At 38.8% G+C, this 12,056-nt stretch overlaps 1 protein-coding gene across 1 annotated transcript in view; it reads right to left on the reverse strand.

The window, feature by feature from the left end:
* LOC310715591 (sialic acid-binding Ig-like lectin 12) overlaps positions 1 to 7,550 on the reverse strand; it is a gene marked incomplete at its 3' end in the record, with an annotated part of 50,376 nt that extends 42,826 nt beyond the window's left edge. The window contains exons 1-2 of the mRNA XM_083522104.1: positions 7,237 to 7,550; positions 5,698 to 5,766 (exon numbers count right to left, since the gene is read on the reverse strand). Coding sequence (XP_083378230.1) covers positions 5,698 to 5,766; positions 7,237 to 7,255 — 88 coding nt within the window. The 5' untranslated portion in view covers positions 7,256 to 7,550. The remainder of the gene's footprint in view (positions 1 to 5,697; positions 5,767 to 7,236) is intronic.
* Between the last annotated feature and the right edge of the window lie 4,506 nt (positions 7,551 to 12,056).

Here is a 12,056-nt window from a genome sequence, read left to right on the forward strand (position 1 = left end):
TTAAAATGTCCACCTCCACTACATTTATTATCCTAAATTAGATGCACCTGTTTGAGGTCGTAAGCTGCATAAAGACACCTGTCCACACCATACAATCAGTAAGAATCCAACTACTAACATGGCCAAGACCAAAGAGCTGTCCAAAGACACTAGAGACAAAATTGTACACCTTCACAAGGCTGGAAAGGGCTACGGGGAAATTGCCAAGCAGCTTGGTGAAAAAAGGTCCACTGTTGGAGCAATCATGAGAAAATGGAAGAATCTTAACATGACTGTCAATCTCCCTCGGACTGGGGCTCCATGCAAGATCTCACCTCGTGGGGTCTCAATGATCCTAAGGAAGGTGAGAAATCAGCCCAGCTGGTCAATGACCTGAAAAGAGCTGGGACCACCGTTTCCAAGGTTACTGTTGGTAATACACTAAGACGTCATGGTTTGAAATCATGCATGGCACGAGAGGTTCCCCTGCTTAAACCAGCACATGTCCAGGCATGTCTTAAGTTTGCCAATGACCATTTGGATGATCCAGAGGAGTCATGGGAGAAAGTCATGTGGTCAGATGAGACCAAAATAGAACTTTTAGGTCATAATTCCACTAAACATTTTTGGAGGAAGAAGAATGATGAGTACAATCCCAAGAACACCATCCCTACTGTGAAGCATGGGGGTGGTAGCATCATGCTTTGGGGGTGTTTTTCTGCACATGGGACAGGGCGACTGGACTGTATTAAGGAGAGGATGACCGGGGCCATGTATTGCGAGATTTTGGGATTTTTTTTTTTTGAGATTTTTTCTGAAAAAACAAATAAACAAACAATATTGAACAAAATATCAGCATTGAACAAAATCTGTTCACATTATTAGCAATTTGCGGTTTTAATCATGTAATAAATGATAAATGATCCTGTATTTTCTCACCTTTTACACAAGATGATGACACCAATAACACAAATACACACAACCCCAACAACCCCAACACCTGCATACACACCTACACTCTGATCTACTGTGTGGAAATATAATGTTATAATGAATCAGTGTTAAATATTATACAGTGTAATTCTGATTTATAGATTTATATCATCTCTCTTACTGGTTATAGTGATGGACACTGCAGCTGATCTCTCAGAGCCGAGTTTATTCTGAACCTCACAGTAGTACAGTCCACTCTGTAGAGCTCTGTAACTCTGTCCTGATCCTACAGGTGATGTTTCATTCTCCTTAAACCAGGTGTAGGTCTCCACAGTTGGGTTTGCATCACTGCTGCAGGTCAGATTCACTGAACTTCCCTCCACTTTTTTACCAGAGGAACTGATGGACACTGAGATGTTCTTTGGAGGATCTAAAATGGTTTCGTAAATAAAAAGTAAATCTATAATAGTTTTATTTGTATTGGATGTAAAAGGATCTTCAGCCTTAACTTACACAGAACATTCAGAGTTACACTGGTGGAGTTCTGATGCCCGACTTCATTACTGCACATGCACTTGTACTCTCCACTGTCTTCAGAACTGACTTTAGAGATGGTGAAGGTCTTTCCTTTTCCCACTGATGTTGTTCCATTAAACCAGGTGTAGGTCTCCACAGGTGGGTTTGCATCACTGCTGCAGGTCAGAGTCACTGAACTGCCCTCCACAATCTCACCAGAGAGACTGATGAACACGTTCTTTGGAGGATCTAAAGAGTTCCATGATAAGAGTGAAGAAAGCAGTTCAGTGTCATAATCAATGTATTTTGTTATCTTTCATCAAGGCATTTAACCATTTTAGCACAAACCACTCATCAACTTCAAATTCATTTTTGAGGATCTTTTCTATTAGGATAAATAATTCACAGCTTGTCTGAAAACACAGTTTTACCTTTTTTTTTTTTGTTTGTTTTTTTTTTTACTGGTTAAAATGGAATTGAGTATAAAGTTTTTTATCATACCACATCAAACACTTACAACAAAACTAAACATCCACAACTAACCCAAGACAGCAAATCACACAGGTGTACAATTTCAATCCCATTATAATCTCATTTAAAAAATTTTAAGGCAAAGTGTAACATGTGCTTCCTTTCATGTGGGGACATTTCTAAAACACTCAACGTGACAATGTAATAAGACAGAAATTTTAAGACATCAAACTCAGAAAACACATTAATAAAAAAGCAGACTATGTACAGACAAGCACATGAGTCCTAAATACAAATATAACGTGTTTAATTACACGTTAATCTTTTTTCTACTACAGACCATTAAAAAAAAATCTTAACGTGGTTTAATGAAATAAGAGCATTTTTAAACGACTAAAATTCATTCAACTGTTTGTACACAATATGATTTATTATTAATGTGTTTACTGAGTTTAGTCTTTTAAAATCTCTGTATTATCACATTAAGCCATGTTAAGCTTTTTCACGTTAGGCGTTTTAGAACGTTCCTTCCATGTGAACTCCTGGACACTTGGTCAGGAATTTGTGTGGCATCTTCAAGTCTACACCATCAAGCAGCACAAAATACATTTACCTTCTCACTGAACTTGTTTTTACAAAATCATTAATCACACACTCAAAGTTACTGTATTTACTAAATGTAAAGTTACATCAAGGGTTCAGGTGAAGATGTTCAGTCTCTCCATAGTGTTTTGTTTAATAGATAAAACTTCAGCTGTGCATCAAAATGAATCTGTATGCAGAACACGGTGTGTTTAGGAGGAAAGTACGTGTGGTAACAGAGTGTAAATGGAGGGTGGAGTCAGGAGAAGTGAGTGATGAGGATCCCACACCAGTACGTGTATGTTTTAGTTCATGAAAAGTGAAATCACGAGAATGAACATTAAGATTCCAGTTTGCCTTAAGCTCCGTTTCATTATTTTAATTGTGTATTGTTTTACTTTATTAAATACTGAGTTATAAGTAATAAAAAACTAAATAAAACTCACATCTGACACTGAGGTATTGAGCAGGAGATGGGAGATGTTCAGATCCTCTTACAGCACAGTTATAACTGCCTGCATCCTCACTGCTGACCCTCTGCAGGTGGAGTTCGTTGCTCTTGAAGGTGTTTGTGGTTAAATCATGTTTGTTTTTGTACCAGATGAATGTTGGATCAGTCAGACTGCAGGTGGTTTTACAGGTCAGAATGACTGATTCTCCCTCTGTCACTTCTGCAGGAGCGATCAGCTGAAGATCTTATACAATGAGAGAAACATTAAATCTGCATCAGTGAATAATCACCTGCTCATTTACCTCAATCACCCCACCTTCTTTCCTGTTTTTGTGGGTTTTTTGTGTCTTCTATGTACTGATTAATAAATTATTATTATGAACCAGAATTAAATTACAACAAAATCAAGTAAATAAATATCTAAATATAAATTAGTAGCAGTTTTAAAGTTTTCTTACATTTACCATGAATTAAACCAGATCTATTTTATTACAGAAATATGTTAACATTTATATTTAATTTTTTTACGTAAGTTTTTGACACAAACACACACTCATGTACATGAGGCTCAACATCAAAATAAATCTACAGAATCACAAGTCAAAATTCTGTGACTCTTACTTACTTTTATCATTCTTACAAACTGTTGGTAATTTTTTTATTTAAGTGGTGAAGATAAGAGAATTTACAGATTTATGCATGTACAGATTTTTATCACACCAGACATTAAATTAAAGAAAAGAGGAAAAAGTGTTCCTTGTGTGTAAAAGTGGTAGTGGAGAGTAGCTAGAGGTGGGAGAAGGAGCGAGACAAGACATGACTGGAGGCAACTGATGAAAGTAGTGGATCCTCACTGTTCTCGAGCTGGGGGAACATATAAAGGGACCCTGAAAAGACAGTGAGATGGAGAACATCCCCAATTACTGCTAGTTCTCTACCTTATTCTCTCACTCTAAGCAAAGATGGCAGCAGCTGAGAGGATTCCTGCCAGACCCTAATTGAAGGGGACTGTGACAGAGCCGTCTCAGGCCAAAAGTATGGAGTCTGACCAGAGCGCTTCTCCCCCAAATAAACACACAAGTAAATCCTTGAGTTTGGTGTCTGTGTTTTGCCCGTCACTGCATCGAGTTACGACACTTTATAATATCTGCATTTCTCAATTACTCATATCTGATTATCTTCTATTAAATCATTTTTTATTGTATTTTAATGTAATTAATTCTTCTGTTTGTCACTGTAGAATAGAACTGCCTTACCCATCAGCCCCTGCATGTCATATGAGCTGGTCTAATCACCTTCACCTGTATCTCACTATGCCTTGTCTTTACCTAGAGTTCATGTTCATGTTTTTGCACTTCTTCTGGGTATTTTTTCATTGTGATCCTCTTAAACACTAATCATGAAGCTGTTCTTATAATTATTTTTACTCTCTGATTTGCAGATTCTGTTTTACTGTTTATTTATTACTTTTATTTATTTGTTTTATTTTAACTTTAGAAATTATATTTGATGCTAATTAGAACATTGAGCAGACAATCTTCTGTAAATCACTTGAACTACAAGCAGAACATTTATCAGATCCACAAGTAAATTTGTGTCTGTGTTTGTAATTTGAGTGAATCAGAGTTTTGTGGTGTTTCATGAAAACAGTAATTCAGTAAAAACATGTTCGAGTTTTAATTCATCTGTTACAAAACTCCTGTAGCTAAAAGGAGATTATGGTCTGAGTGACACATGTAGAGAATAAGATGATTTTATTTACCTGTAACTCTGAGTGTAATTCCAGGTTCACCTTGAAATTTATCTTTAGTTGTTATGAATCTGAAGCAGTACATGTGTTCATCTGATTTCTTCACATCTCTCAGTCTGAGGGAGAAGTGATTCTGTTTATCTCCTAAATACTCCACTCTGTCTGAGTAACCTGATTCATTACGCAGATCAGTCGCTTCTACACCCTTAACTGGGTTTATAAACCAAAACCTGTTTATCACTGTACAATCTGTTGGATGTGTGTAAGTGGCCTCCATAACCACTGTAGATACTTTTACAGCACAGAGATGTAGTTTGCTGTGTTTCACACTCCATTTATACCCAAGAGCTCCTGAAACATGACACATGAAAGAGGTGATTAGAGATCATTATCCTGAGCCCCATAAAACACTGAGTTATTTTACAGCTTCTCTTCTCTCCTCTGGAACTCCGGGGCAGAAAAATACAAACTATTCTTTACTACTGGAAGGAAACTGTGCAGGATTTAGACACAGGGGTGTCCAAATTATTATTATTATTATTATTATTATTATTATTATTATTATTATTATTATTATTATTATTATTATTTTGTATATATGATTTGTTAATATTGAATTTCAGTCTCTGATCTAAAATCAGCACGAGCAACAACTCACTGACACTTTAATAAAACATTTACCACTGAATAATGTACAGAATACAAATATTTATTATATTTCTATTTCTACACTTTGTCCTTTTTGCATGAATAATCAAAATGTTATTTTTAAAAGGTAAATTGTGATTCTGACTATATAATATTAAGGTGGTTGAATATTTCATGTCTCTGGTGTGTGTTTGCTGTGATTTTTATGTAGATGTGCACTGATGCACGATAGCAGATGCAAGAAACTCATGCTCTGACTGCATTCGCTTTGTGGTTACTGGCGCTAATATGCTTATGTATGCACTAAACACTGCTGCAACTGGAGGAAGAGGGTGAATTCTGACAAGGACGAAAATGTAGCACTCACCTGAGATCATCAGGAGGAAGATCAGAAAAAATTGGAGCACCATTTTGAGGGACATCATTACTAAAGGTTCTAAAGAAAAATGTTTTAAATTAAAAAATTACTTGAAAAAGTCAAAAATAGCTTTTTTTAATTTGAGAAAAATAGAAGTTTTTTCTTACATATATTTCAGGTTTATGGAAGGAGTCTCCAGTATCATAGCTTTGTAACAGTCAGAGGTAAAGCTGTAAAATATTCAGGACAGAGGAGTTTACACCTATTTTTATAACTGACAGAGAGGGAAACCCCCCCCCCCCCTCTCTCTCTCTCTCTCTCTCTCTCTCTTCTCTCTCTCTCTCTCTCTCTCTCTCTCTCTCTCTCTCTCTCTCTCACTGTCAATTACACAAAAAAGTGTAAACTCTTCTGTCATTAATAGCTGGTTTATTTATTTATTTATTTATTTATTTTTAATTTAATTACATTTTATCAAGTGCACAGTTTGTGTTTTTTATTACTTTTTTAAATCACACTTTTATTAACCACGTTACTTTGAACACATCACAACAATCCAATACTCACAAACCACAAATAAAAAGCTGTTCATGAATTCACTGTTAACAAATTTACCATCATGTTCTAATTTCCATCATCTTAGAATTGTCATTAATGTACAGAAGCTTTAGACAATCAAAGCTATTGGATTAAAAACAGAATAATAATCAGAAATATCTCAATTTTCTAATATTTTTTCTATTTTTTATTTATTTATATCGTTTCATAGATAAAAACAAAACAAGTCCAGTAGTGTTAGTTTATACTCATTGGCCTTCCACACTACATTACTATAGAACTCTCAACTTGCCAAATTGGCTTTCCACAATACATCACCACAGAGATAATTAATGACACCAGTGGCCTTCCATAGCCTCAGCTACACCGCTAGATGTTAAAGTTTCTTACTCCAGAACTCTCATTTATCAAAGTGTGTAGAACAATTTATAATTGTGTGTGGAAGAAACACCAGTACACACCCCAACACTGGTGTTTATCACACGTGTGTACACACGTGTGATAAACACGTGTGTGTGTGTACACACGTGTTTATCACACGTGTGTACACACAGATGTAACTATATACAGTCATCAATCCTACAGATTCTCTACATGACTCTGTTCCTGCACAAACACATTCATTTACATAAAACATCCATAAAATCACCATATACACTAAATAACTTCATTTCATGGATATATTTTATGTTTTGTAATGTTTATTATTTGTTGTAAATATGTTAATATCTAATCATGTAGTCACATTCAATGTTTGTAATTTATTATAAAAAAAAATTATCATAATCATAATTTATTAGAATGTTGATGTTATAACTATTTTTCTCAGCACTGAGAGTCGATCAGTAAAATGTTTACAAAGGAAGTAAAGATTGTAAAAATAAATCATTTACACTGAAAAAACAACACAGAACCTTTTTTATGTTCAGGAAAAGTAGAGATTAAACTAATGAGTGAATTTAATGACTACAAATATAATAAATAGTTTCTCACCGTGTTCCTCGACCTTCATGTACGATGACCAAACAGAGAGTAAAGAAAAGTGTGAGAGTTGAAGGTTGTTGCAGACGAGTTGTTGCTTTTTCCTCTTTCTCTGAATTTGTTGCTGCAACTAAGAAAGTGTTGTTTTCTACAGTAAACACGTCGTGTCTGCATTGTGCATATAATTATTTTATTCTCTCAGTCCAGAAGTGTGAAAAGAAATGGAGAGGTGTTGAAATGAGGCCACTGCATCTTCAACTGTGGACCTGAGGAAGTGAAACACACAGCATGGTCATCATCAAACTAAACACAAGTGTTGAGCATAGAGTCATGACTTTTATAAAAACGATCAGTTTAATGTTTATATTTGTTTTGATTGCCATATATAAGTTTATAATTAAGTTTATCTACACTTCATTATATAATTGTTTTCAGTATTGTCTTTGTTTTAAGTTGAAAGTTAAAATGCTGATTATTGGAGGAGCCTGTGGGCCTCTGAAGAGAGAAACCGCAGATTTTTGCTCCTCAGGATGGAACACAGTGATTATCAAAGCAAAAAGAGGAAAGAAAACACAAAGGAGCCAAGTGAAAGGACAGTTTTATTTAAAGTTTAATAGTTTTCGGTAGCTTATTACTGAACTGAAGCTTATCAGTCCTGACTTCCTGAGTTTTTCCCCTTGTGTTCCCCTGTATTCCCCACTAGATGTCGCCATTGTGTCCCTCTGTCTCTCATTATTTTCCTACTGTTTCCACGTGTCTAATCACTCCCGTGTATATTGAAGCTTCACCTTTGTCTCTGATTTTCAGTCGTTTTTAGTGATTTTGTTGATGTTCTGGTGCCTGTTTTTCATGTCTCTTTTTCTCTGTCTCCAGCTTTTTTTCCTTGTTGTCCTGTGTGAGTCTTTGCTTATTGATTTCTGTTTTGTTTTGTTTTTTTCCTGAGAGGATTTTTCATGTTCTTTACATTTTTTCCTTTTCATGTTTTGAAATCGTTAATGCTATTTTCTCTTGCTGTGTTTTCTGAACATTCTAATTAAAGAATGGATTCTCCTAACTGTCCGAGTCTGTCTCTGTTTTTAGATTCACACCTCCCTTTGACAGACTGCTAGAACCCCGACCCTGATATTAACATTTACAGGAAATGTTTTTGTGGAAAATGTTTTTGTGGAAAGAGAATTGTAGGCAGTAGTACTACACAATATTTCTCCACAAAATAAACAAATAATTACAAAATGATAGAAAATAACAAATCATTGAAGTCACTTTTAAAATTAAATTTTGTATGTGTTATTTTAATGTTATGTAATTTTTATCTGACATGCTTTAATTAGATTTGCTGACCACTGTTAAACACTGATCATGCTTTATTACATTTTATTTTATGTTTTTGTAGAGACAATTAGAAAAATAAAAGCTGAACAGTACTCTAAAAGGGAACTGGGTTGTGATTTTCACACCTGGCAACCCACGGTATAATTTTCTGATATTGAGTGACACACAGCAGAGCATCTCTTGTAGGACAACTATTTGTTTAGGGGGCAAAATGAGTTTCACTCATTAAAACCTCAGTCATTTGCACTTCGGTTTCCCGCTTCGTTCCTCAGAAGAATGGACCTGAACTGAAAAGAGGAAACGCTCTACCTTGCGATAGATCCACAGCCGGGTGGCGCTTCAGATCCCATCAGGGAGCTTACCTGGGCTTCTCCACCGCCATCCGGCAGCCCAGTGGCTTTTCCAGGCACCTTCTCCGGGGATGCGGCCGAGTGTCATGGTTCCCTTCCGAGGGTTGCATTCCTCATCTCCAATGCGAGTAGGATATCAGCGACTATCCAAACAAGATCAAGAACGCCCCCTAGCTGCAGGGACATTCGGTGAATACACCCACCGATATCTCTCACTTGTCCATGCTTCCTGTCACATTAATTACCTCCACTCTGTCCATCTCAGTATCTGCACTAGTTGACTCCGGCTCCGTGGGGATCTTCATCTCCCAGGCGTGTGTAGCCTTCATCTCATCAACATCAGGAATCGAGAACTCCTAGCCATCAATCTGGTGCTTGAGGAATGGAAAAACTGGCTCAAGGGGGCAGCTCATCCATTCATGGTTATTACTGACCACAAGAACCTCCAGTACCTCCATTAAGCCAAGAGACTAAACACTTGAAAGTCATGGTGTGCCCTGTTCCTCACCCGGTTCCATTTCACCATTACATACCGGCCGGGCTCGAAGAAAGGGAAGGCAGATGCCCTCTCACATATGTATGAGTCGCTCGAACTGGAACCTATTCTACCACACGGGGAGGACAAATCCCCACAAGGTGTCTAGGCCGAACCTTCTTCGCCGATTCCGGTCAACCTGCCAAAAAGAAGATGGTACACGAGAACCTCGGCTCAGGTCATCCAGGGAGAAATCGAACGCTCCGTCTGCGCCAGATCAAAAACCTGCCGGCACCTGACCGTGGGCAAATTGGTCCCTCTGCCTGTCCTGCAACGACCATGGTCACACTTGGGGATTGATTTTGTGATGGACTTACCATAGTCGGAGGGATATACCTGCATCCTCGTGGTGGAAGAACAATTCTCCAAAGCCTGTCGCTTCATTCCCCTCCAAGTCCTCTTCCACCATGTATTTCAGAACTTCGGTATCCACGAGGAGACCACGCTTCCCAGTTCACCTCCTACATATCGGGAGCGTTCTTTCGGCTTCTTGCGGTGTCCATAAACCTGTCTTCCGGTTTCCATCCACAATCCAATAGAAAAACGGAACGGAAGATCCAGGAGTTGGGATGGCACTTGCGGTCTTATTGTTATGAAGACCAGACAGAGTGGAGTCGATTCCTTCCCAGAGCGGAGTATGCGCAGAACTCGCTGCATCAGGACAAAACCGGCCTCACACCCTTCCAGTGTGTGCTAGGGTTCCAACCTCCCCTGTTCCCATGGTCGGACGAACCGTCCCAAGTACCCGCGGTTGACTACTGGTTCAGGGAGAGTGTAAGGGTGTGGAAGTCAGCATATACCCAGCTACGGAGGGCCCTAAGGGAGACACTGAGACATGCCGATGCACGGCGGCTGGTAACCCCGGCCAACCAGCCCAGGGATTTGGCATGGCTATCCACCAGGGACCTAAGACTCTGGCTTCCCTGCCGTAAATTGAGCCCCAGGTGCATAGGACCCTTTAGGATTATAAGGTGCATAAATGAGTCGGCCTATCAGTTGGAGCTCCCCCCCAGTATCTGATTCACCCAACCTTCCATGTGTTGCTCCCCAAGCCATACATGCCGCTGACCGCCCGTCGCCCGGGTGAGACTGTGGATCCTCCTCCGCTGGAGATCTTGGACCAACCAATGTGATTCGGGAAGTGCTGGACTCCCGCCGTCGGGAAAGATTGTGGAATACCTGGTGGACTTGGAGGGTTATGGTCCGGATGAACGCTCTTGGGTGGCCCGGCAGGATATCCTGGACCCGGCGCTCCTGGAGGAGTTCCATGCCGCGCACCCGCTTCGTCCCGCACCCTGATGCCGTGGCCAACCCAAGCCGCGAGTCTGGGCGACATTCCCCGACACACCGCACACACTTAGTAATTCCCTGTCGTACTAAATACCTGCACCTAGCGCTCATTCCCGTGCCAGGCTATTTAAGCTCCGCTCAATACCTGAATCAATGTCCATTCTACAGGTTATGCTGGCGAACATTCTAGGACTAATCTACACTCGGATTTCTAACCTTTCCAATGGATTACTCTTGCTCCGTGGACTCTACGTTCCCAAGGATTACTGGCATTACGGGTTACGTTATATGTTTGTTGGGACTTTCTTTTTTGTTGGGACTTTCTTTTGCTACTGGTTTCACTCATTAAAACTTTGGTTTCCCGCTTTGTTACTCGTGCCTAACAACATCACTCACCTAGTAAAATGTACATGTTTGGTCTAATATCTCTTCCCTAACATTCTGCTTATCTCACCCTTTGCTTACTTGAGTGCTCTGATCGTGCACTTTTGTACACATCTATGCACCAGATCATCCCCCACAATATTCACACCTTTTCTTAAAATCTCTTTCTGGGTTTTTCCTATGTCTGCATATCATCCTTTGTTTTGTTTTGTTTGTTTTGAGTACACTTTGTATAGAAACATGTAGTTTTTTTTCTAGTTTTATAAACCAGGGATTTAGTTTTAACACACCAGCTCTTTTCTCCAAATATTTTTCATATTTTTCTTATGCCAAAATACTTCTTTATATGGAATACCCTGTCTTACTCTGCCTGCTTAAGCTCATGCTCTAATAAAAACATCTTACTTCCTGTGTGTTTGGGACATTGTACATCTTATACAATTTCTTGCAACGATTCTCCCACGTTTTTTATTATCTAACAGTGTGTTGTGCCTATTACCCTATTATTCTTCTCAATTTTTGTTTTTTTTATTTTCATATAATTTTATTTGATTTTTCTACTTAAGTTTATACTTCTGCTTTAAATATATATGCATATACACTCACCAGCCACTTTATTAGGTACACATTACTAGTAACGGGTTGGACTCCCTTTTGCCTTCAGAACTGCCTTAACCTGTTGCCTTTGACACAGATCTTGGGACACACAGCTGAAATGCCCTACCTTATTTTAAATGTTAACAGTTCCTGATAAAAGTGGGTGTCAGGCGAGAACGGAGGCAGAAGCCGAAGTGAAAGCAAAACAGTGTTTAATAACACAAACAGGCAGTGCCAACACAAAATACCTGCGTGAGCAGGGATAATCCAGAAAATCAGAGTCCGAGTCAAACGGCACGTAGCGGGGTTGAGCAGCCGCGAACACACCGGCACACACGCGGACG

Source organism: Silurus aristotelis (genome assembly GCF_946808225.1).
Source record: "Silurus aristotelis genome assembly, chromosome: 20".
NCBI lineage: Eukaryota > Metazoa > Chordata > Actinopteri > Siluriformes > Siluridae > Silurus > Silurus aristotelis.